We start from the raw sequence: 24185 nt of genomic DNA on the forward strand, positions 1-24185 counted from the left end.
AAAAGGCCCGGTCTGTCCGCCAATCGTTTCGGGATGGTAGGTCAACCCGTTTTACCACTTCCCTGATGGCAGGCCACCCACGACAAGACCGTAAAGTACCTGGCATTCATGGCTAACTGGCTCTCGCTATCAAAACAGGAACATGAAAACCGCTTCCCCGGTCGAACTGTAGGAGGCATCAGCAGGCAGCTGCTCGAGCTGGTCAGCTACAAGCCCGCTCGAGGTGAGAAAGGAGGAAGCGAGATGTCAGAGCCTGAAGTTCCTATGAAACGACCAGCTGATGATATACCTGGACGACGCGTCAGACGCAAGTCGACTCGATATTCAATTGTAGATGACAGTGACGACACGGACTACGTCGGCGAGGATCCCTCTGACTTGAAGGCTAACACAAGAACAAAGACGAGACAAAGTCTACCGAGAGGAGAGAGTCAGCAGAATATGGATATTGACGAAGACTTCGATTCAGGCAAGTCCGACTCTGCGAGCGAGCACAGTTGTGATAGTGACCCTGGTGCCGGAGATATCACTGCCGATGGCGAAATAGAACCTGTGAGTGATCCAGCTCATAGCTTCTGTCGCCTCTACTAATAGTTGATTCCGCTGAATAGTATACACCACGGCGCAGGATGAGAAGATCGCCCCTTTATCGGCGCACGTCTATGCCGTCTCTGAAAAGACGTTCCACTGCGGCTATTGCCCAAGGCAAGCCCTCCCAGGATGCCGGCCAGGCTGCATTGGAATCACGACCAATGCCTTCGAATCCAGGATCTCCGAGTTCATCCGCCAGGCGGAACCCTCATCCTCTGCCCCCCAAGCCTCCGAGTACTCTTCCAATGTCTGAACCCAGGAAGGGTCTATCTCATGTAGCAACACACTCAACCGCCGCCCAAGTTGAACGGGAGAGAAGCATGACGGATGAAACGGCCAACCGGTTAAACGCCATCCGGCGGAAGGGGGACTCGTCGGCCGGTGCATCGCCAAACCGCACTGTATAAGTGGTAATACCTCCACCTTCTCGCAGTCAGCCCGACTCTGCATCTGGCCCCGACGACGCATCTGCTCCGGATACCTCGATATCCAGCAGCGAAGACGCCCCCGCATTCTCAACACCCCTCGCCAGGGCTACTACCGCACCTCTTATCCAACAAAGACAGAGGCGGGAAAGTATAACTGCCGCATCTGAGCCGGCCGGAAGGGGCGGTGACTATATCCAAAATTCAACACCAGACCCTGTCTCTGGCAACGCCATTGCCACAGCCTCCATCCTAGCCACGCCAGCCCTGGGTGCAATAAAGCCTGAGGTGGAAATAGATGACCCTGCCGCGGACCACCAGTGCCCAGACCCAGCAGCCGAACCAGACGGATACCTCTCCTACAGCGAATTAAACTCTAGACTTGCACAAGAAGTTGCCAGGCATTCAGGATCCCTAGTTGGTAGCGCAGAACTACTAGCAAAAAACACCTGCATTGCGCAAATAATGGCACAATCATACGCGGCGCAGGCGGGAACGCTGGCTGTCCAATTGAAAGGGCGTGAACTTCGCAACAAAAATGAGGTCGCCGATTTCATTCGCCAGATAGATGATCTTAACAAGAAGGTAGACCAGTACGAGTCCCAGATCCAGAAGCTCCAAGAAGGTACCGTCGATCCTAGGGCAATAGATGAGCTTAAGGCCACGGTAGAAAAGCGTGACGAGGAGCTCCGTCTCCAGAATACCCGGGCTGAGGCCCTCCTGCAAGAGGTTACAGAGCGCGATACTCGCATAAGCGAGCTTTGCCACGAGGTCGAAGCGCTGACCAAGCTGGTTGAAGAGCGTGATGGCCGTATTGAGGAATTCAAATCGCTCACCGGTAGCATGGGTCTCAGGCAGATGGTGGAAATGGCTTCAAGGTTGCAAGAATGGGGATTGGTGCCTAATTCAAATACCTCGTCTTGATAGGTTCGGCTATGCTTTTGGGTCTCAGTTGATTACTGCTGTTGTCTTCCCTGTTGGTTAACTGAAAACTGCGCGTCGACAATCTATTCTGCACAGGGTAGTTGATATCAAAGTCGCCGTCTCTTCCGGGATCCCTGCAGCATTAAACTGTAGTGCACCCACGAGGGTCCAGAAGCTATGCATCTATCTATAACTGTTCATGTCTCGTCGCCCCCTGCGTATAGTGTCTTCTCGATGACACTCCTTGCGCCCCTGAGCACGTTCTGGGCCGGGTGTAACATCCATCGGTGACACAGCAGGAGCTAAGGCAATGCTCACGTTTTCGCAGTTACTGATACCTGTCCCCATGCACTAATTGGCTTTCGGATCTACATCAATCAAGAGTCCATAGATACCGATCTGTCACCAGTCGGACACGCCGGATTGTCCCGTTCGTACGACTATCAAGCCTGCATATAACGTAAGGTATATGTAGTCTTTCTGATGCATATTTCGGCCCTTAATACTCTGAGGACTACAAACAATCGTTTACGTTAGTTGCATAACTTTGATGTTTTCCCTATAAGCTATTGCGGCGTCTGCTCAAAATCCCGGTATCCTACATTCTATAGTATTCGACAGTTATAATGCTGCCATATTGTTCCGCCGATAAATATATCGGCCGGGATAAAGCTCGCCACACTCTTACGAAGGCCGAAAAAGCTGTTCCTACCATGGTACTTTATTAAATCAATAATAAGTGCAGATAATCATTTTCAGGGCAGAAGTGAAATACAAGGCGCCCAGCTGAACTGCTGGGATTATCAACGACGGAGATAACGGGGTTTAGAGGACATAACAGGTGACAGCCTCATCGCGTCTGACATTCATCTCCCAACCACCATCTCACCGTTATTTTACACCTCCTCATCCAAAATGAAGGTAATCATCGCAGGCGCAACAGGCTACATCGGCCAGGAAATACTCTCGCAATGCATCGCGCACCCATCCATCACCTCCATCATCGCCCTGACCAGACGCGACCTGGACATCAAAAACGACAAGCTCCGCACCCACCTCATGAAGGATGAGGATTTCCTCTCTTACTCGGACCCAAAACTAAGAGAGGAACTGAAAGGTGCAAGTGCCTGTCTGTGGTCCATCGGCCTACGCCCATCCCACGCAGGGAATGACGAGCGCACCCGTGTGATTTCTGTAGATTACCCTGCTGCAGCAGCGGCGAATATGACAGATATCGCCTCGACATCAGCTCCCGGTGGGAAACTGCGGTTCGTATATATCAGTGGCTCTGGCGTAGAGCGGGACCAGAATAAGTCGCTTTGGTATATGGGCAACTTTCGTCGTCTGAGGGTTTGTCACCCCTGATTGTCCTCCTCATCTAATCTGCTGTGGGCCGCGCTGATACTGAGACACAGGGTGAATCGGAGAATGTTCTCCTGAGACATGCTCAGGCGAATCCAGATGCATTCGAGGCGTATATCATGCGCCCTGGGCTGGTTCCGTCTACGCAGGGAACTCTTCGCGATCGTCTTTGGGGCATGTTTCCGTCTGTTAGGATGGATCTTCTTGCGCGGGCTATGCTTGATATTGCGATCAATGGGAATAAAGAGACGACGATTGAGAACCAGACGATTAATGAGTGGCCGTGAGGGATATTGGTTGGTGTTTTGGCGGGTTGGAGTGGTATACTGCAGAAGGGTTTCCACAGGCTTGGATTGGGTTCTGGAAATATGAATAGGCAACGAATAGTAATATTACGACTTATTATCAAAAAGCACGAGTACATATCTACAATAGCCTGACGAGGCTGTCCTCTGCAGTGGCTGAGTCTTAAGCTCAGATCGGCGGCTTGGCAGGCGATTTCGCTCAATCGGGAAAAGATGTCCATCTACAGATGAATATTTAAGGAGAAACACTCTTCTTGCCCAGTTTATTCCATTTCACAGAGATATTTCTTGTTACATAGATCGATTTCGTTTGACATCAACCTACAAAATGGCAGACGGCGAAGTTGGTAAGGGCTCTTGACTTCAGTGGCAGCACTAGACTAACTCGCACAGTCCCTCATAGTCTCTATGTCTATGCCCCCAACATGGGTGCACCCATATTGTTCACTGTTCTTTTTGGAATCTCAGCTGTCGGTCACCTCTGGCAATGCTGGTAAGCAACAACGCACTCTCTCGTGGCACCGTCTAACAATCCCAGCCGGTACAACTCCTGGACAATCATCGGACTCCACCCACTCTGCGCCCTTATATTCACCACCGGGTACGCCTTGCGCGAATACGGCGCATACAACTACATATACACCACCGACACGCCCCAGCAAACCATGACGATCTACATCATGAGCCAGGTCTTCATCAACATATGCCCGTACGTCAGACACTCGCACACCCACCCAAAACGCAACTAACCCAGATCTCTCCAATAGTCCTCTTCTCGAACTCGCAAACTACCACATCCTCGGCCGAATCTTCTACTACGTCCCCCATCTCGCCCCCATAGCCCCAAACAAAGTCCTCGGCATCTTCGGCGCCCTCATGGGTATCGTCGAAGCAATCAACGCGCTAGGCGTCGCATTCACATCCAACCCAAAAGGCAACAAGCAGAATCTCGGCAGCATACTCATTCTCGTCGCACTCAGTATCCAGCTATGTGTGATAACAATATTTATCTGCGTCGGCGGGCTCTTCCACCGACGATGCGTAACATCCAGAGCCGCAGTCCAGAAGAGAAAAATCCCAACTCTCATGATCACGCTCTACACCAGCATGGCTCTCATCTTGATCCGGTGTATCTACCGTATCGTCGAGCACGCCGGGAATACGGCGCTGGACACGGACGACGCGCAGAAAATGCAAAACCTCAGTCCCCTGCTGCGGTATGAGTGGTTCTTCTATGTCTTCGATGGGGCAGTCATGCTGGCGAACTCGTGGCTGTGGAATGTTTTCAACCCCGGTCGGTATCTCCCAAGGGATCGGACTGTTAGTCTAGCTGAAGATGGAGTGAGTGAGACCGAGGGTGGGAATAAGGCGGGATATCAGCCTTCTATTGCTGAGCTGGGGAGGGCGGCCTTGCAGTTGTTGACGTTTGGGCTTTGGGGACAGATGTTTCCGCTGGATGAGAAGGATGAGAAGGATGTTCGGTCTGTTGCTTCTTGAGTTGTTTTTTTCTGTGTGTCTAATTAGCGTGGTGGTATTCTGTATTTGCTATTTGCGTCTGTGTTTCTTTGTATGCCCATCAATATAAAGTCCATGTTACTGTACAGTCCATGTTGTGTGTAGTATGGACCGCCATTCGGCGAACCAACGCTTTGATCGCCGAATGCCCGGGAAGTGAACATTTGACGTAACAGAAGGCGAACTCGGCAATTGACAATCGATTGGTAACCAGCGGCAATTTATGGCCAGGCAATTGCTTGACGGCTGATTAGCAAGAAGCCGCAATCGAGACTCGCAGGTTTATATAAATTCTTTCAACTCGCATATCGATGCCACATCACGAAGCGACTCACGACATCACCGCTGCCAATATGCTAACTGAAATCGACAATCTGGAAATCCACGTCCTAGTCAACGACGAACTGGACCCCATAACACCAAGCATGAACCCCGCCGTCAAAGTTGCGAGCCAGTTCATGGGCATCCCTCTGTCGCCCTTACCCGCCGGCACGCAACGAGACGGGGCGACGATGGAAATGCGCATGGATAACATCTGTTGCGCTGCGCACGGGCTTTCACTCCTCTTAGTTTGTTTTACCTCTCTCCCTTCGAATCCTACCGGGCAATGTCAATTGGCACGGAAACAATGTAGACTAACGAAGGACCAACCAGATCGCAACAAAAGGAGACAAAAAGCATACCCTTCTCTTCGACGCCGGTCCAGAAGGCGAGGTCTGGGAACGGAATTCTCGCCGTCTGCGCTCAGAAGTCGGTCAGATCGAGCATATCGTGCTGTCGCACTACCATCGCGATCACTCTGGTACGCTTCAATCCGCATCCTATCTCAAATAAGGTAAGAGAAGAGCTAAATGAAGAAACCACAGGCGGTCTAGTCCGCGCCATCGAACTAATCCAGCAGAACAAAGAGCCCAATGACAAGGTCATAATGGACGTCCATCCCAATCGGCCGGATTTCCGAGGCGTCCAGGCTGGCGACATGGCTATATCGCTTGAAGCTGACCCGTCCTTTGCTGAGCTTGAGGCCGCTGGTGCGACCGTGTTTAAGAGTGACCAGTCGCATGCAGTCCTTGATGACTTCTTCTGTGTTTCGGGGGAAGTGCCGCGCGAGACGCCGTATGAAGATGGTATCTACGGCGGATTGCGGTACGAGATCTCCAGGGGGAAATGGGAGGAGGATACGATGATCATGGACGAGCGCTACGTGATGTGCAATCTCAAAGGTACCCCAATTCATTCCACTGATTCCTGAGATACAGTCGATGGCTTTCTCATGATTAACCTCCTCATAGGCAAAGGGTTAGTCGTGTTCACAGGCTGCGGGCACGCCGGGGTTGTCAACACCTGCCGCGATGCAGTAACTTTAGGCAATGGGGCGCCTTTGTATAGTGTCGTAGGTGGGTACCACCTAGCAGATGCGGCCGAGGTAAAGCTCGAATCAACGATGCAAGACCTAAAGAAGTTTGATCCAAAGGTCATGCTAGCTGGGCACTGTACCGGATGGCGATTCAAGTGCCAGATTGCGCGCGATATGCCGAATTGTCTTGTTCCTGCTTTCTCGGGGAGCAAGTATGAATTATAATAAGAACGAGGTCTTCCTCGCTGTAGTATTATATTCCGGGATATCTTGGTTGATGGGAAACACTGCCGACTATACTAACAACTTGCTGGAAACGAGAATTCATATCAAGAAATAAAAGCCTCAACAAAGAAATCCCACAAAGAAAATGCCAGCAACTGACGCAATAGGAATTGCAAATGCAAAACCCCAGTTTCAAAACTCCACTGTATTCAACCTAACTTAATCTCGCAAGTTACCAATCCTTATCCAAATCACAAGCCCAACTCCAAGTATTATCAAGCCATAAGCACAGCCCAAATACCAAAACCCAAAACACTAGCAATTCCCCTTCTCATAACCGTGCCTCATAGCTTATTGCGACACAGGCGCGCCTCCCTGGACCGCTGCCGTTGTCTGAGGTGGAGCATTGGCCATGACAGGTCGCGGGGGTTGATCTTCTTCATCGGTCTTCTTCCCCTTCTTCTCGTGAGCCTTCTTGGCGTATGAGTTCATGAAGCCAAGTGCGAGACACATTTTGCTTATTTTGCCTATTTGGTGGGGTTGATAAAGTAAGAAGTTGGTGGTAGGAGCTGGAATCTGTTGGCGGGATCAGCTCTGGCCTTTACCAGGTCGAGTGTGAAACATACCTGGAACAGCAGAGGGGTTGAAATAGAAACAAGTAAGTATTTGCGAGAAGAATATATCGAAAAGCAGGAAATTCTCAGCTCAAATAGAGTGAGTGCTCGTTTATCAGGGGAAATTTCAAATTCAGCCCCCGCCGATCGGGCTGTGCAGACAGCACACTATCTACAGCCACCAAGGCCTCACTTGGCCCAGGAGGGAAATTCCTGGTGCCAATATGGTGATCGGCGAGGCTTAAATAGGGGCTCTAATCTAAATTCAGTTGGTGCTGACGCCATTAATGCTTATTGCTTACGACTGGAAAGTCCCTACGCGGTGGATACTGGATCAGGAGAGGCGAGTTAGGGCATTATTTCTATCATTTTTAAGCTGGAGATTTGTGCTAAGTACACGCGCGATGGCGTCTATCTGTCAAAGATAAACCAGACATCGTACATAAGCCATAAAAATGTCCAAAAAAAAAAGGGAACAAAAAAAGATAACACGACCCGCATCCGATAAAAGACAACATCCACCGAGAGAACGCCAGCATCCCCAGATCCAAACCCAACACCAAGTTGAAACAATACCAGAACACCACTGCTAATAGGAAACCCAAAACCTTGTTCCCTTTTAAAACGCCCAACGACGTGAAATCATCATAAACATTTTCATATCGCATCGTGATAAAATTAGAAGTCCAAATCGCCCGATAGGCCAAACAGCGTGCGATCAAACTGATCGATAGCTAGAGACCCATGCCGTGACTCGTGATCAAGCCCAGACTGAACTCCATTGGAATTAGCATTCAGACGGCCAAATTGCACCGGAGGCCCTTCAGTCCACCCTGCATCAAGGCGGTCCAGGGAAGCACTCTGCTCTTCCTCGCGCAAGACCTCTTCAACATGCTCACCCAACCTCTCTTTCGTTGATCGCAGCGAAAGATCGCGGTTTTCCTCCTGTGCCTCAGCTCTATTACCGCCCAGCTCAAGGCCGGCGGCTACACTAAGTCGTGACCTCCTCATTGTTCCTTCCTGTTGAAGAGCAGATGTAGCTTCGCCGGTGGCGTCGTAGGACTCGAGTCGGGATCTATTCGGTGTATTTCCGGTGTCAAGCTGCAGAAGGTTTGAGTAGTCGTTTGAGTAGTCCAGTAGACCTGGGTCGACAGGGGTTTCCGAGGCCTGTCGTCCAAATTGTTGCAAGTTTGAGGGAAAGCTTGCGTATCCTGAATCCAGTTCGAAGTCTTGTAGTTCGGATGGGAAGAGCGTTTGCGCTGGAGTTTGATGCGACATGCTATTGAGTAATGGCGCCGAGGTCGGCCTCGAATGATGTGCAGTGGAATTGAACAATGGCGAAGTGGTAGTTTGATGTTCGGCGTTATATTCTAATCCAGCCGATGTGGGTGTTGCCCGATGCACATTGGCATCGAGAAACCCTGATGCCGGAGTTTGATGTTGGGTGTTATATTCAAACCCACTCGATGTTGGCGTTATATTTTCCAGGGTGTTTTCGAAAAGCGGAGATATAGGGGTGACAGTGGTGGTGCGGGAGGCTGTAGTTGCATTCCCGAGCTGTGACTGCCGGCGAGCAGGAAAGGGAGCTGGGCCCTCCAAAGTAGCAGGAGCACGTTGAATGGGTTGCAGTCCTACCACATCTACACCAATGCTTATGTCGCCACCGAGTCTCCGCACTTCACCGCGAAGTTTAAGAATCGTATTCATCATCATGGCATTGTTATTTCTGAGCTGGGCGAGCTGTTGATGAAGCCCTGCCCCATTGTTTCCCTGATCGTGTTGTGGGAAATGAGGATTGAAGGCTGTTGATTCTGGCGGCACGGGGTACTCGGGATGCGTCTGATATTGTCCAGCAAATGCCATCCCCTGCTGATCCCCAAAGGACGTCTCGTCTGGGTAGAGCGGTGAGTTAAGGAAGTTTTTATTTGTGTACGAGTTGTTTCCCAAAAAGACGGTGGGATCCTGCTGCTTGACAGGGAGTCGGGGCTGCCGTGAACGCGTCATAGCTGCATTCCCTCGAGTACGCCGAACAAAGCCCTGTTGGGAGATTTGGGTAGAGGGACCAGGCGTAGCTGCACGGGTTTCTCTGACTGGGCCACCAAGACTAGCATCATTACGATGCTTTTTCCCCGGTAGCTTTGGCACAGGCGGGTGCTGATCGGGGGTAAACCATTGCACAAGCGCATCCGGATCTGACAGAGGTTCGTTGATGTACTTGTCCCCCAGAAGAACTTTCGTTTCTCCAGTGCGCTTGTCTGTCATAGTGCATGCCACGCTGTTGCGGACACAGCCTTTGCATCTATCAAAGCCGTTGTGCAGGCACCCTGTCTGCCCCCTGGCCTTTCCAGCACAACCAGTCGTTAGCAAAAGAAAGCAAAATGTATGAGAGAAGTAGTCTTACCGCACATCGGTCGCAAGTCCTTCCGTTAGAACTAGGCATATTCCTATATTCACAGATGGTCCGGACGAGTAACGCGTAGTCCATCTCAGTCCTGGTCGTCGGTAGATTCCACTTGTAATGCTCCGCCCAGAGCCCCTCCAGAGCAGAGAAATTGTCTCGGATGACGCCCCAGCACTGGCGGTCTAGCGGGCGTTTGAACCAGTCGCGGATTATCTCTAGGTCCCGTGAATTTGGAATAGGGATATGGAAGACGTGAGTCTTTCGCTGGCCACCTCTGGGGAGTCGCTTCCTCTTTTTCGGCTTCTTCTCATCGGGGTCGGGGTCGTCGTCCGAATGATATCTCTTGACGGGACGCTTCCCCTTTGCTACTTCGCTGAGTTCGGGCTCGTCTTCGCGTTTCGGGTGCTGAGTGGCATTCTCTTGGTTGGTGTTATTATCCTCGCTGTCGAGCGAGTTCCGTGTTGAAGACCGGGTTTGTACCATTTTGTTTCCTCGGTCCTTGGAACTGGAGATGTGGAAAGGAATATCGATAGAAAGGGGGTCGAAGAAAAGAAGGGGGGGGAAATTACTGAGAAAATTCGAGAGATCGAGGAGGACACCCGTCTAGACAGAGTGTGGGTTATAACAGAAGGGAAACACCTGCAGCATCACAATGTGGCCTTGTTTGGCAGGCCTGATCGAGGGGACCTCAAAGGCTCGTTCATGTCCAATTATAGCACAATTACTCTTGTCTGGAACAACACCACAGGAGACGAATGTGATTGAAAGACATGGGACATGATCAAAGGTAGCAACGGTCACCATCTCGCATACTCGAGATCGAGGGAACAGTCCAGGCAGCTGTCACCAGACTCAGCAGAGCTCGATGCCTTAGCATCTGGGGAACGAGGGGCAAGAACAACCCCGCCGAGGGCAGTGCCAGGGCGACACCTGGCCCTGCTTGAGAGGGTGATGCTCTGCTTAGGTACCTCGTTTTGTGTTGACAATGAGCTATTGTTAACAATGCAGAGTGCGATGAGAGATATGCCTACAACGGCGAAACCGCATTGAAACTACTTTCTTATCTTATGAAACAGGAGTGCGGTTGTTGAGATTGAGATCCCTTTGTGCCTCTGTTCTTTGTTGCTGTCTGAAGATTTGGGACAGCTACACAATGACACATGACTGGAAGAAACCCACAAAGGAATTTGAAAATGGGCGTATAATGGGGGCAAAGAAAACCGAGGTTGCATAAAGACGAGTTACTGAAAGAGGGAATCCGGTGTGAGCCGCCTGGCGGGAGTGTTCCTGGCAGAGGGTAGACTCGCAGCTTGAAGCTCCGAACGACGAACAGGTTGGGTAGAATCAGACGCCATTGGATCACAGCAGGGATCGCGGAGAGTTTTCGCGTCAGCCTCTTCCGCACGGGGAGGGGTGCTTCCAATGGGTGTCATTTCACAAGGTCCACAGTGAACACAGTGGCGGGGAAGAGGAAAGGCAGAAATATGACATGTCCTTCACAACCAGTGAATGTAACCCGCCACGACAGATCATATCATTGGATTGACAGGGGTGGATCCCCTCTGAATATTACTCCGAGTCATCAGACTGGACAGTTCGCCCGTTGATAGCCAGCAGTTCAACGTTGCTGCAGAAAATGAGCATCCGGTCCGAAGAGCTCAGGTGGGACTTACAAGACCAGCGGGGAATTTCCAGGAATGAACGGTGGAGCTCCTCTGCAGAAAATGTCAACACATCATGACACTCAATACACCCACTCAATAGAGAGGTGCAACGTACCTTGCGCCGTATCCGTAGTGTCTGGTCCAGGTGCCGCGTCAGCCAAGTGAGAGAAGGGAGGGTCAGAAGAACATACGGGCCGAAGGTTAGATAGGACTTTTCACCGAGGCTCATGCCTAGAATCCCAACTTCCCATCCTGTTTTCATCAGTAGCGAATCCAAAAAAAAAAACGCGAAGGCCAAAAGCGAACCCTTGATAACTTTGCCCATCCCGATCTGGAAGGTGAAGGGTCTGCCTCGCTTGATGCTACTGTCGAATCTGTATTGGCTATGTTAGACACAATTGTATTTTGACTGCAAATGAGAGGCCAAGGAGGAGTAGATCATTTGCCTTTGCCCACAGTAACATACCGTCGGCCCCTATTCCACGAACGCGTCGGATCATATAGGTAGCCGTGATAGTGAACGGTCACCATGTCCCCTTGTTTGGGGTAGTCGACGCCATTTCCAGGACGGATAATGTCCTTGATGAAGTCAATGACGCCCATTGCTCGAGTCTGGATTGTTGTCGACGAGTGCAGCGCGTGTCGTCGTGATACAATTTTCCTCCTGCCTGAGGCCGCAATGTCAGGGAATCAAGTCACTCCACCGCCTAAGCGCCTCTTCTTTGATTGGCCAACTTCCTGGTCCCCTTGTGTTGTTCTGTCAACAAACCTGCCCTCGACCTCCAGGCAGGATGCTCATCGCTGAGTTCAATTCTCAACACTAATCTGCGTCAGAGCGGAAGATTGAGCTCCCGTGAAAGCACCAAGTTTGCATTAATGTGGGTTGTGCATTATTCTGGACAAGCTGACCACTGCAAGGAACTATTTATACCATTGAACACCACTATATATCTTCAACTACAATGCGAAATCCATTCCCTCTCCAGAAACCAGCAGGCTCCAGGCTGCCCCGATACGTTCCACAAGCCTTCAGCCGCCCACTTGAGAAGCACCCTCCTCTCAACACCCGTCGGACGGACTCCGGTGCATCCAGATACTCACGACCGTCATCTGCCCACGGATAACCAAACGACGGGGTACTCATATCCTCTCCCCAGAGTGTGGTGCACCATTCCCACACCTGGCCAGCCATATCATAGCAGCCGTGCGCTGATCGTCCTGAAGGGAATAATCCAACGGCACATGTGTTATTCAGACCGGTTTCCTCATAGTTCGCGGCATTGTCGCGCCATTCCAATCCCCATGGGTAAATGGGACCCTGCGCGGACAGCTGATTATAATCGCCGTTGCACGCTCGTTCCCATTCTGGCTCTGTTGGGAGACGGACGTACGACGTTTGAGATATCTTGCCGCTTGCCCGCCATCGATTCGTTAGCCATTTGCAATACGCCCTTGCGTCGTGCCACGTCAGATCCGTTGCTGGGGCATTCTGTCTTTCTGAATCGAGGCCATCTGGACTACGCCATTCTCGGCCTGTATCTTGGACGAAGGTGGCATAATCTCGATTGACGACAGGATAAACCCCCATTCGGAAACCTCCAAATGTTACAGGAGATTTAGGCTGTGAGTTGGGATGGCTCTCAGACCCCATTACGAATGTTCCACCAGGGACACTGGCGAGTTCCGTTAGATCGCGAGGATCACCTAGACGAGAAAGGACGCGGCCTGCTTGTTGTCGCTCGCCGACTGAAAGGGCAGCCTCGTTGATGATTGCTAGCATATGGGCAGTTATCTCCTCATGGAGCAGTTCACATTCTGCCCTGAGGGTAGACACAAGAAGGGCACCTCGCTGGGAAATATGCCCCGCGCCCTCCACGAGGGCCCTTGCTAGGTTATGCGATTTACCTGACTTGGATAGTCGAACCAATAAGCTTCGGATAACAGGCTCTGCTGTCACCGAATTCCGATGGAAAACATGAACTGCCTCTTCCACTGACAAAGTTTCCAAATGCCGAGCGGCCAGCAATTGCTGCACGGCGCCAACCGAAGACAGTATATGTTGTTCCGAGGCTGATGTGCCGTGGTCATCTTGTAATTTGACGTCGACAAGCCGTTCGAAGGCAGTCCTTGCGAACTCAATAGCGGCAATCCCATCAGGAGAAATAGTGGAAAGCCACGAGTCAAGCACATTTTCGGCCTCTCCTCCCGGGTGCCCTGACTGCAGTGCAAGGGCGAACACGGCGGGGTTTGAGGCCGCACCTCCATTTGCGATGGCTTGCGACGCGGCCATGCCCGCAAGCCTAGTAACGGCCTCCTTCCTCTGAGTGTGTAAAAGCGGTAGAAAATTGTATCGAGAAATTCCAGGAGGCGGCTTCCAGGATCGCAACGCCGTGGTGTCACTTAGAACGAGTAGGCGAGCGTGGTCTAGCCCTTCAAGCAACGAGACGAGCTTCGTCAGGGCGTTCAGACCATCGTCGGTTACCCAATTCCCTCCATCGATGACGAACAAGATCTCTTGCTTTTGATCAAATCTTTCTGCCCCGCTACCTGAGACATCTAGAATCCTGGGTATAGTAGCGTCCACCAGATCCTCTAGGGCTTCACCGGACTCGATGGCGAAATAACACGGCAAAATGTCGACATCATTCCAAAATTCGTCATGTAACTCCCCCGATTCATTTCGAAGCACACCTCGAACCGTCTGCCGCTTGTGCGCTTCCAAGCAGAAACAAAGGTATTTCGCAAATGTCGTTTTCCCACTGCCACTCGGACCGGTCAGCAGCAGCACCCGATTATCGCGCACTACCTCCAACGCCGTAAAATAAACCGGCTCTTCTGGTTTATCATCGGAAGTCCGCTTCCTCAACCCTTTAGCCGCTTTGTCCTCATGCGTGAAGTCCGTAAGCAACGGGATATAGCCGTTTTGCAGATCCAGAACCGCACCCTGGGGCGAAATGAGCAGCGGCCGGCTTCCGAAGCCCGCTGCTGTGGATCGGAGCTCACCTACAGTAGCCATTGAATAATTTGCTCTCTAGGTAGAATAATATTGCGACTTCAGCCCTTCTTATGAGCATAGTTACTCCAAGGGCGAACTGCTTATTCATGCGACAGGACATCATTCAAGCCCGGCGTGGAATTTCAAGGGCGCTGGTCCCACTTCTGTCACCATCCACCTTCAACCATTCAAAATAGACTAACTAAGCTGGTTTTATCTTTCGCGGCGCTTTAGATGCATGAGATAGTAATAGATAGTACAGATGATGGTGTCGTTCAAATCACCGCCCTTTGTGGTCTTACAGTTGCTGTTTCTCATGTCTATGGCAAGTTTTGCTGAAAGGGCAAGCGTTACGGGACGGCACCTCGGACCTCCTGTCGACCAATTGAAGAATATGTGACTCCAATACTGTCCAGCTGTGGGAAATGGTATAATTGAAGGCTGAATGGAAGGTCCAGCGAAAATAATGCCATTTTGATGACAATGTAGCAAAAAGCGCAATCGCCGAGTGAGTGGGGCGTCACTACCTACCTAATCCTCCGGTTGGAGTTCGGCCTGAGGAATCCATCCCACTTTCTACCACTCTCTGCTCTCCTCTTCCACAAACAATCCATCCTCCATCTATCTACTTCAACTATCCACAATGCCTGTTATCACGGACTTCTCTCTCCCCAGCTCAGCTTCAGCTCTGCAGCTGTCGGCGGAAAAACCAGTCACCTTCCTCTCCTTTCACGCCTCACCCGACCCCAACACCGGAAAGCCATGGTGTCCTGATGTCGTCGCCGCACTACCCCATCTACAGGAAGTCTTTTCCACGCCTCAAGCGCCGCAGGTTGCATTCATTAATGTTGGCCAAAGAGATCAGTATGTTCCCCCATATCCCATTTCAGTGCGCTTCATACTGACTACCACCCCAGGTGGAAGGATCCCTCCAACGTCTACCGGACAAAGTGGAATGTCAACGCCGTTCCGTCTTTAGTTCGCTACGAGCTTGTTGATGGAAGTGTCAAAGAGACTGGCCGTTTAGCTGAAGCCCAGATTCTGGATCGTGGCCGGCTTAGCAAGTTTGTTGGTGACCGGTCGGCAAGCATATAGGATATAGCACTGTTCTTTGTGTTACTTTCTTTTCTCTGCATTGATGGATGCTCCGAAGCGATAGCCTGTTATGTATTTACGCCTGAATTAATACTGTTTACGGATATTGCAGGGATTTCTTTTCGGTTGTTCAGTAATACCAAAACCCCAAATCAGTAGTTAAAGTGGTAGTCAGTCCTAATAAGGCAGCCATTGTCGAGGTAGGAATGGCCGCACTTTCCAACATTTGTCTCATCTTGGTCATACATATTTTGGATTATGTTTGGGGAGAGAAAAGAGGCTTGGGGGATGAGCTCGCATCAGCGGACTCCGTGGAAGAGGGAGTCCGGTAATGTATGGATCGGTAGCGTCTGCGATAAGCGCCGAAAGAATTGACTGCCACACTTCGTACCACGACGCGTCGACAGCGTCGAAAGCCTGGAGGAGCCTATCACCAATAGGCCCCTGGGTAAGCATTTTTGCATTTTTGCACTTTTGTATCTTTGCACCGTTGCAGGATGTTGTTTCGCAGGCGCCGGAGATGTGGGAACGTCGAGGACATCAAGAAAACCCAGAAGGACCGCAAAACCAATGCGCCACGAATGCTCCCCCAAGTGCGGCCCCGTGCATTGTCGAATCCACGCTCCGGCGAGCCGATTCATCCATGGAATCCATTTAGCAAGTCTATCCAGCAGACATTCGATCAGTCTCAATCGCTCCTCTTCCACTTACCATCAGAAGTCCGCCTACAGATCTGGTTCGAATTCCTTGGAGGCCGTTTGTTACATATTGCTCGGGCCCCGAAGAAGCTCCTCGCCGTCGAGTGTGTCGAGGAGTGGGATCCTGAGCTCGACACCGGCTGGCATTGGTGCTGGGGGAGCACATATGATCCTCTGACCCTAGGAAAAACGCCTGGCTTCTACTTTTGTCCGAAGAGTCCTCATTCCGCAGAACCGGCCAATCTGCTCCCCTTGCTGCAGACATGTCGGATGATATATAGTGAGGCAATTCCAGTGCTTTACCAAAGCAATATATTCGACATTAACCACGTCGACACGCCTCTATACCTCCGGCGGTCGGTCCCGCCGAAGCATTTGAATCAGACTCGTGTCTTGCACTTTACTTGGGATTTCAAGGACAATATCGCATGGGCCGACGATGTCCCCTATGATACTGGCACCTGGCGTGAGAGCTGTAAGGCTATTGCAAGTCTTGCCGGGTTACAGAAGCTCACGATGCATTTAACTGGAGAGACAGATCACGCTCCGGGCATGAGCGGGAAGGATGACTGGGCGCCATGGCTGGACGAGTTAGTGCGAATTAAACCAGCAATGGAATTTCGCGTCTTCCTGCATTGGCCAGATAAGGATTGTGCAGAAGTTGAAAAGGAATGCGGATACCTGTTCAAGATATTACCAACGGTCAAGAAGGTGCTGCCGCTAGTTCAATTTGATACAGGTGTAATATAATTTTGTTCAGTTAGCACGGGCCATCTCCATACTCTTTGCGCTCATCGCAGGAACATTTCGAGAACAGCATGGCCCGCATCTGCCTCGTCATATACTCGGGTCGAAGCGAACAATCACATGTTTCCCAATAGGCTGAACATTTCGTTGGACCAAATTTGAGATTAGTAGATAAGTATGTAATATTCAAGTTAAGGATACAGGTTTTATAAATACCGGGGAAGTGCTACTTAATGTCCTGGGAGTTAGCTGGCTGAGCCTCAACACCCTGGCCACCCTCCTTCTCCTCTTTTTGACTGAGCAAGCAATTAGCTTTCTAATAAGAACTGCTCTTCAAGTAAGACCTACCTTTTTCTCCTGAAAATAAGCCACAAGCCTGTGACACTGATGATCGCAAGACCACCGAACAATATCAAGATCTGATACCCGTACTTATACTTCGGCGCATCATATGTTGGGAATAGAACCACTAAATCATACTCACATTAGCCCTTAATCTAGTAGTTCCTGATTTGGCCGACTTACACGGCACCCACAGCACCCAAGCATAGGAAACAACGTTCGCAGTAGCCACCAGAAGCTGTCTCAAGCTCGCATCATTCGCATTAACCCGCGTCGCCCAGCTCTGCTACCGTTAGAACGATTGCACATGGTGTCAAATCAAGGCAGAGGTAGAGGAAACTTACAATTAACACTGGTGTCCCGGCCGACCCTGCATAAGAAAGATAATATGCAAACATCAACCCTCCCTTAGGAATATACCACACCGAAAGCAAGATATTCGACAACATCATCGTGAGGAGAAGCCCTGTGATCAACCAGTAATATTGCGCTGTATGGTCCGCCAAAATTCCCCACGTAATCGTAGTCACGATGGCGAGGGCATTGCCGCCTGTTGGGAGCGTGTTGATTTTGCTGACGCTGTATCCGGCGGCTTTCAGCCACAGATTGAAGTAGCTGGTTGCTGTGTGACAGGCCGCGATCATCCTAGTCCCCGTCAGTATATTTGAGCCTTTCGTTGGACAATTTTCGGAATGGGTAGTACGTGTATGTAGCGACGAAAACCCAAAGTTCCCAGCGCAAATAGACCCGTTTTGCTTCTTTCCAGGTGAATTTTGGCTGCTCTCGATGGCCGATCTTTTCGATCCTTTCGATACCGTATCGAATATGCTTTGAGACAGTTGTCAGTATCCCTCCGATGTATATCATGGGTATTCCTACCTCGGAAGACCAGTAAAACGCCCTGGTCGTATGGGGAGTATCCGGCAGTCCAAAGAAGCCCCAAATGGCGACAGGGACGGATATGATCGCATCCAAGATAAACAGCCACCGCCAGCCAGCAAGGCCATGCCGTCCATTCATACTACTATGCAGTCCAGCTTGAAGATACCCACTAAACATACTTGCAATCGACTCAACTTGTAGCAGGATGGCGGTTCGTTTGGTGAGTTCTTTAGGACCGTACCAACTGCCCAGCATGGCAATGTATCCAGGGAATGCGCAGGCTTCGAATAGCCCGATGAGGAAACGCAGACCGTACATCTAAAAATTAGCATCTCGGATTTCAAAGGCCAAGAAGGGACTGGACGAACTGCTTTGATATTACTAGTGAATCCCATCCCGACCGTCAAGGCAGCCCAGGCGAGTTCGCAGCAGGGAATTAGGATGGACGGACGGACGAAGCTGAGCTGGGTCATTTGGGATGGAACGCTGCCGACCATGATACCAAGGCTGAACCAGGTATTCAACCAGTTGCGCTCGTTGCCGTAGAGGCTGAGCTCTTCTTGCATGCCACTAACGAATGCGTTGCCTTGCGGGTCAGCATATATACATAGTAGAGGGGGTTCTACATACTGTAGTTCGTCTGATCCAGATATTTGATGAAGTATCCGAGACATACCGTCGGGCTGTAAAATATTAGTTGCCTGGATCAGATCAACGGTCACGGAGGTGAACCCACAAAAAGATAAAATCCAGTCGTTGCACATATTTGCGGTATTCCGGGTCACCTTCAGCTGTGTCCCAAATGAGACCAGCAACTCGTCTCCAGGTAGAGGTAGAAGCAGCTTCAGCGTGCGAACCAATGGGCCGTTCGTCGGTGGTAACCAAACTGTTGTCTTTGGGGCTCGTGTCTGACGCAGGAGCAGGACCGATCTCCTTTCTAGTCGCCATGGTGGCTGCAGGGACTTACAATATCCTGCGAATCTTGTTCGCCGTTTTATATAGGATGTTATTTTTTTCTCAATATTCTGGATATGGCCACTTGAACTCTGCTTCACCACGTGGAAAGACAACCCTGTCCACCCATTTTGCATGGGAGATTATCTCTTAAAAGAGCCCCTAATATCATATCAATTTCTTAGAGACCTACATTTATATCAGCCAAGTGGACCTACTGAAATTGGGGTAATATCTGCTGTGGCAGGGGCTATTTCCTACCACTAACTCGCCGTGAAGCTTGCAAAAGGACGCAAGGCAGCCCGCTTTTTATATGGCAGCATCCATGTCCCCCATGTCGTGATACAGCTGCCGGTCACGGCCTATCAGACTTGCCTACGAGCAGTATATTCCTCACTTTGCAGTAGTCTGACTCGAATAGCGCGATGCTGCGATTACATCGCGCTATGGCATCACAGCTTTCACTCCCCCACCAACGACAGTCATGAGTAGTCACCTAGGTACTCCAAATATTGGAGACCCAAACCCCCAATGATGCGGTTAAATGGTTCAGAAAACCAGTATTTCCAATGGGCCAATGGTTCCATTCCGCTTTCTGCCGTCAGTGCCGTCTTATATGGTGGCATCCCAACCCTATCCAAAACGTCGGAGTTCATCCGCTTTTTATTGCCTGTTCACGCTCTTGGGTTTCAGTAGATAATGTGGATCGGCTGGCAACAACTATAAGTAAACAAGGAGATTTCTCGAGCTCGCGAGTATTGCTTTGCTTGCAACCCCATTATGGCACGACAAACACTCCGCATTGTCCTCGAAAATGTCGACTTCCGACTGCCAACACAAGTAACAGATGACAACAGTGTAGTGGCACTGAAAAGCTTGGTATTTGAACCGCTACTCCGATGGCAACCGCAAGGCGCCGTCAAGCCTGCTCTCTTCGACCATTGGACGCAATCTGAGGAGGGTCGAACATGGCACTTTCATATCCGCGACAACGCCATTTTCCACGACGGTAAGCCCTGCACCGCATCAGAGGTCGTTACATATATCAATGGCTTCCTCGACTCGCGAGATTACTTCGGTATGCGATGGAGCTACGCGCGGTACTTCAAGCACACCACGTTCACAGCAGTGAACGATCAGACAGTGAGAGTCGAAAACCCTGACCCAATCGCCGATATCCTGGATATCTTCTGCGAGTTCTGGCCGTCGAGAATCGACACCGCCGGTAAACCTGTGCTTGGAACCGGTCCGTACAGGGTAACGGAGTTCGAACGCGTAGATGACATTGGACATGCGATACTGGAACTCGTTGATAAAGCTTCATCCACGCCCCAGCAAATCATTGCTACCCATGAGCCAAATGGTGAGAAGCGACTGCATCTTCTTCAAACCGGTCAGGTCGATGTCGCACTCAACCTCGAAAGAGCCGACAACCTGGACGTCCTGGACTTCAGCCCAAACCTCCGCTGGGGCCGGATAACCAGCACATTATCTGCGATGTTTTACCTGAATTGCACAGCGCGAATTTTCGAGTCACCCGATGCCCGCCTTGCTGCCAACCTCGCTGTTGATCGTGTCGCTCTCGTGAAGGAGGTATACCAGGGCTTCGCTATCCCAGCCGCAACGATTGTAAGTCCGTTTCATCTCGGATTCCAAGAGGCAAACCTGCAACCGATTCCGTATGACCCCAAACGAGCTAGGTCTCTCTTAAAGAATCTTGGCACCGGTACGCCCATTATCTTCCGTACGCCGGAGTGGATGCCCGAGCACGCGGTGAAAATCTCGCGGTTCGTCGCGGCTTCGCTGGAAGCAGTTGGGTTTACGGTTTCAATTGAAATTGAGACGAATAGACCGGAGTATGCGCGCTCGATTGGCCTGCGTAAACAGATTGGGGATCTTGCGTTGTTTGACTCGACGCCGAATAGCACGTTCCGGGTGCTGGATGATAAAGTGTCGAGTGAGGCGAGGAATACGTGGTGGTTGGGATACCATGATGAAGAGGTGCAGAGGTTATTCGGTGATGCGAAGAGGAAGATTCATTATGAAGAGAGGGCGAGGGCGTATGCGAAGTGTTTGAGGAGAGTGCAGGAGGATCCGCCGTGGTTGTTTGTTGCCCATCCGGATGTTGTTTGGGCGTCGGCGTTGGATGTCGCAGTTGACATTGGACCATCGGGGATACTAAGTCTGGCAAAGGATAGATCAGAGTGATTCGGTGTGATTGAATGAAAGGTATGAAAATTTTGGACGAATTCAAAATATTTTCAGCATATGATGATCGCTTTCTCACTTTGATGTATATATATAGACGAAAACAAAGCTATGGAAGCATGTTTGGCCTTCGATACCATCTCACCTCCAACCATATCATGAAACAAGAAACAAGTGAAAACCGATAATAAACAGTGTAATGTTTGTTTCCTGAATATAAACGAGGGGCAGTGTCTTTTTGTTGGGACTCGGTTATCAGCGGCTGTAGAAACCGAGAGAAGAACGAGAGTGCTAGGAGTTGGAGAAGTTGGAGAGTGAAGTGAAAACTTCCTTCTGTCAACATCCCGCTGAACTGTACCATTTGACAACATGAGGATAGCAGCAAAAGCCATCGTCAACGGCTCCGCCTCAGATGAGGTGCTTTACTCCTCCACGCCTCTCAGCTTCTGGGGAGGCGTCGGACAGGACACAGGCAAGATCATCGACCACCACCATCCTCTCTTCGGCCAAAACATCAAAGACCGGGTCCTTGTGTTACCCTCAACTCGCGGATCCTGCAGTGGAAGTCTAGTGATGATCGAACTGCTGGTGAACAAAGTTGCCCCTGCAGCGCTCATCTTCAGAGACGCCGAAGAGATCGTAACAACAGGAGTCCTCGTCGCACAAACACTCCTCAACCTCTCCATCCCAGTTTACCGAGTCAGCACAGAGCAATTCAACACTCTGCGATCGCAGAAATACATCTCTACCTGCAGTTCCGACTACCCCGACCTCCTAGGCAGCCCAGCACGACTCCCAACACAACCGGAAGACTCGCCACTACCCCAAACCGCAATACCAAACCCAGACATCACAAACCACATCTACCTAACACCAACGGACAAAGCAATCCTAAGCGGCTCGAACGGCACCGCCGCATCCCTCGCAATGAAAATCCTGCTACAATACGCACACCTCCAAAACGCCCACCAACTCACCCCGGTCTCGCGCGCCCACATCGACGCCTGCATCTACACCGGCCCAGCAAGCAACCTCATCGCACAAACATTCCTCACCCAGCACGCGCGCGTTGCCGTACCCACAACCCTAAACTCCATCTCAATCGACCAGCGGCGATGGCGCGAGCTCGGCATGGACGAGGATCTCGCGCGGGAAGCGAACAAGCTCGCGAATAGCTATGTCGCCATGGGCGCGACAAATAGCTTCACCTGTGCGCCGTACTTGTTAGATGATTCCGTCCCGCAGGCTGGAGAGAGTATCGGCTGGGCGGAGTCGAATGCGGTGGTGTTTGCGAATAGTGTGCTTGGGGCGCGCACGCAGAAGTATCCGGATTTGATTGATGTTTGTATTGCACTGACAGGGAGGGCGCCGCTTGCTGGGGCGCAGACGGGCGAGGGTCGGGTTCCTGTGGTTTGCCTTGAAGTGTCTGTAAGGCCAGACCAGGTGCTTGCGATGGAAGATGCATTTTGGCCGTTACTGGGGTATGCGGTTGGCAAGGTCGTAGGGGGTGAGATTCCCTTGATTACGGGGTTGGAGGGGATGAAGAGCCAGCCTACGATGTCTGATTTGAAGGGTTTTGGCGCGGCGTTTGCTACGACGGCTTCGGCGCCTATGTTCCATATTGCTGGTGTGACACCTGAAGCAGCGCAGTTCTATCCGGCTGGATTGCGGCGGGTTCAGCTGACGGAGAGGAACCTATGCGCTGCTTTGTATGAGCTTACCACGGCGAGCGATGAGACAGTTGGGCTTGTCTCGCTGGGAAACCCGCACTTCTCTCTGGAAGAGTTCGCCCGGTTGAGCGAACTCTGCGATGGCACGCGTAAAGCATCATCGGTGCAGATGATAATCACTACGAACCGGCAAATCTACGCGCAAGCCTGCGCTGCTGGATATATCAGCACCGTCGAAGCTTTTGGAGCCGATATCATCACGGATACATGCTGGTGTATGATCTCCGAGTCGGCGATTAGGAAGGATGTGGTGAACCTGATGACGAACTCGGCTAAGTATGCGCATTACGCACCGGGGATAGTGCATCGAGGGGTGCACTTTGGGAGTCTAAAGGACTGTGTTACTGCTGCAGAGCTGGGACGAGTTGAGGACCTTATGGCTATAGATGTAGAGTCATGAGTGTGTCATTGCCACCAAGGTCCTTGCTTGAGTATATAGATACGAGAGTGAAGATAGCTTGAGTTTTTGTCTTTTTATTTTATTTCGTTGTCCGTTATTTGTGACCGTCAACACCTGAACTGGACCGTGGACTACAGGTTCTACTGCCACACATCCACTCCGACTGGCAACGCACGGCTTGAAATTATCACCTACAGAGAAGTCGGGCAGGCCGCATACAACCGAAAGACGCCAGGCAGAATGAAGCCTGACCCCGCGATCCTGACCAGAACGTGCGGCTGAGACTCTGAGTTCGTGCAATCGGCGATCGGAATGCCGTCGACCCCTCGATCGGACTCGTCACATCGCCAACTCGAATGATGCCGACCGACTCGGTCGCGGTCGCAGCTTTCACGGTCGCAAACCCGGCCACGCGACTCAACCTCGGTCAAAATCTCTCAACCATGACATCTATCGGCTGTAACAGCGACGATCAGAAATATGAGTTGCAGTTCCTGGACGCAGCCGTGGAATGCCGACCTTTCGGGTTGTCGGTGTGGATGATTTGAGAGTCTCGACTGCGGTTTTGAACACGCGCACCAATGAACTAGCATGAACGGGCATGACGATTGACGAGGGGTTCATAAGGAGGGTTCAAGAGGGTGGTGGTCCACAGTCCCATGAGGTCATGCTGGTTCCTCCATTTCCTTCGCTGCTGCAATCGAAGAATTTGGAATGGATGAAGGGATCGTGATGTCATGAAGTATACTTA

General features: G+C 51.0%; 13 protein-coding genes across 13 annotated transcripts; 8 read left to right on the plus strand and 5 right to left on the minus strand.

Moving 5' to 3' along the window:
• Positions 1-108: 108 nt before the first annotated feature.
• Positions 109-1940, plus strand: APUU_10314S (uncharacterized protein; the record flags this gene model as incomplete). The annotated part of the gene is made up of 3 exons (XM_041699419.1): positions 109-552; positions 612-964; positions 1025-1940. 3 exons carry the CDS (start codon positions 109-111, stop codon positions 1938-1940), a joined length of 1713 nt encoding a protein of 570 aa, XP_041549680.1.
• Positions 1941-2855: 915 nt separating this feature from the next.
• APUU_10315S (putative nucleoside-diphosphate-sugar epimerase) lies at positions 2856-3589 on the plus strand (the record flags this gene model as incomplete). Its single annotated transcript, XM_041699430.1, has 2 exons — positions 2856-3290; positions 3356-3589. The coding sequence occupies 2 exons, from the start codon at positions 2856-2858 to the stop codon at positions 3587-3589; spliced, it is 669 nt and encodes a 222-aa protein (XP_041549681.1).
• Positions 3590-3935: 346 nt separating this feature from the next.
• Positions 3936-5104, plus strand: APUU_10316S (putative RTA1 domain protein; the record flags this gene model as incomplete). The annotated part of the gene is made up of 4 exons (XM_041699441.1): positions 3936-3954; positions 4001-4100; positions 4146-4316; positions 4375-5104. The coding sequence occupies 4 exons, from the start codon at positions 3936-3938 to the stop codon at positions 5102-5104; spliced, it is 1020 nt and encodes a 339-aa protein (XP_041549682.1).
• A 371-nt stretch (positions 5105-5475) lies between these two features.
• On the plus strand, positions 5476-6704 carry APUU_10317S (MBL fold metallo-hydrolase; the record flags this gene model as incomplete). The annotated part of the gene is made up of 4 exons (XM_041699452.1): positions 5476-5691; positions 5777-5924; positions 5989-6345; positions 6415-6704. 4 exons carry the CDS (start codon positions 5476-5478, stop codon positions 6702-6704), a joined length of 1011 nt encoding a protein of 336 aa, XP_041549683.1.
• A 351-nt stretch (positions 6705-7055) lies between these two features.
• APUU_10318A (uncharacterized protein) lies at positions 7056-7217 on the minus strand (the record flags this gene model as incomplete). The annotated part of the gene is made up of 1 exon (XM_041699463.1): positions 7056-7217. The coding sequence occupies one exon, from the start codon at positions 7215-7217 to the stop codon at positions 7056-7058; it is 162 nt and encodes a 53-aa protein (XP_041549684.1).
• Positions 7218-7996: 779 nt separating this feature from the next.
• Positions 7997-10202, minus strand: APUU_10319A (uncharacterized protein; the record flags this gene model as incomplete). The annotated part of the gene is made up of 2 exons (XM_041699474.1): positions 7997-9658; positions 9720-10202. The coding sequence occupies 2 exons, from the start codon at positions 10200-10202 to the stop codon at positions 7997-7999; spliced, it is 2145 nt and encodes a 714-aa protein (XP_041549685.1).
• Positions 10203-11288: 1086 nt separating this feature from the next.
• On the minus strand, positions 11289-11986 carry FPR1_1 (FKBP-type peptidyl-prolyl cis-trans isomerase; the record flags this gene model as incomplete). The annotated part of the gene is made up of 6 exons (XM_041699486.1): positions 11289-11346; positions 11393-11434; positions 11499-11519; positions 11575-11635; positions 11690-11757; positions 11850-11986. 6 exons carry the CDS (start codon positions 11984-11986, stop codon positions 11289-11291), a joined length of 387 nt encoding a protein of 128 aa, XP_041549686.1.
• A 340-nt stretch (positions 11987-12326) lies between these two features.
• Positions 12327-14457, minus strand: APUU_10321A (uncharacterized protein; the record flags this gene model as incomplete). The annotated part of the gene is made up of 2 exons (XM_041699497.1): positions 12327-14260; positions 14391-14457. 2 exons carry the CDS (start codon positions 14455-14457, stop codon positions 12327-12329), a joined length of 2001 nt encoding a protein of 666 aa, XP_041549687.1.
• Positions 14458-15021: 564 nt separating this feature from the next.
• On the plus strand, positions 15022-15473 carry APUU_10322S (uncharacterized protein; the record flags this gene model as incomplete). The annotated part of the gene is made up of 2 exons (XM_041699508.1): positions 15022-15242; positions 15296-15473. The coding sequence occupies 2 exons, from the start codon at positions 15022-15024 to the stop codon at positions 15471-15473; spliced, it is 399 nt and encodes a 132-aa protein (XP_041549688.1).
• A 497-nt stretch (positions 15474-15970) lies between these two features.
• Positions 15971-16921, plus strand: APUU_10323S (uncharacterized protein; the record flags this gene model as incomplete). The annotated part of the gene is made up of 1 exon (XM_041699519.1): positions 15971-16921. One exon carries the CDS (start codon positions 15971-15973, stop codon positions 16919-16921), a length of 951 nt encoding a protein of 316 aa, XP_041549689.1.
• A 223-nt stretch (positions 16922-17144) lies between these two features.
• Positions 17145-19090, minus strand: APUU_10324A (uncharacterized protein; the record flags this gene model as incomplete). Its single annotated transcript, XM_041699530.1, has 9 exons — positions 17145-17214; positions 17267-17387; positions 17444-17543; positions 17605-17905; positions 17964-18088; positions 18140-18460; positions 18511-18728; positions 18773-18825; positions 18879-19090. 9 exons carry the CDS (start codon positions 19088-19090, stop codon positions 17145-17147), a joined length of 1521 nt encoding a protein of 506 aa, XP_041549690.1.
• Positions 19091-19876: 786 nt separating this feature from the next.
• APUU_10325S (uncharacterized protein) lies at positions 19877-21304 on the plus strand (the record flags this gene model as incomplete). Its single annotated transcript, XM_041699541.1, has 1 exon — positions 19877-21304. One exon carries the CDS (start codon positions 19877-19879, stop codon positions 21302-21304), a length of 1428 nt encoding a protein of 475 aa, XP_041549691.1.
• Positions 21305-21673: 369 nt separating this feature from the next.
• On the plus strand, positions 21674-23434 carry APUU_10326S (uncharacterized protein; the record flags this gene model as incomplete). Its single annotated transcript, XM_041699552.1, has 1 exon — positions 21674-23434. One exon carries the CDS (start codon positions 21674-21676, stop codon positions 23432-23434), a length of 1761 nt encoding a protein of 586 aa, XP_041549692.1.
• Between the last annotated feature and the right edge of the window lie 751 nt (positions 23435-24185).

The sequence above is a fragment of the Aspergillus puulaauensis genome, chromosome 1 (genome assembly GCF_016861865.1).
Source record: "Aspergillus puulaauensis MK2 DNA, chromosome 1, nearly complete sequence".
NCBI classification, from domain to species: domain Eukaryota; kingdom Fungi; phylum Ascomycota; class Eurotiomycetes; order Eurotiales; family Aspergillaceae; genus Aspergillus; species Aspergillus puulaauensis.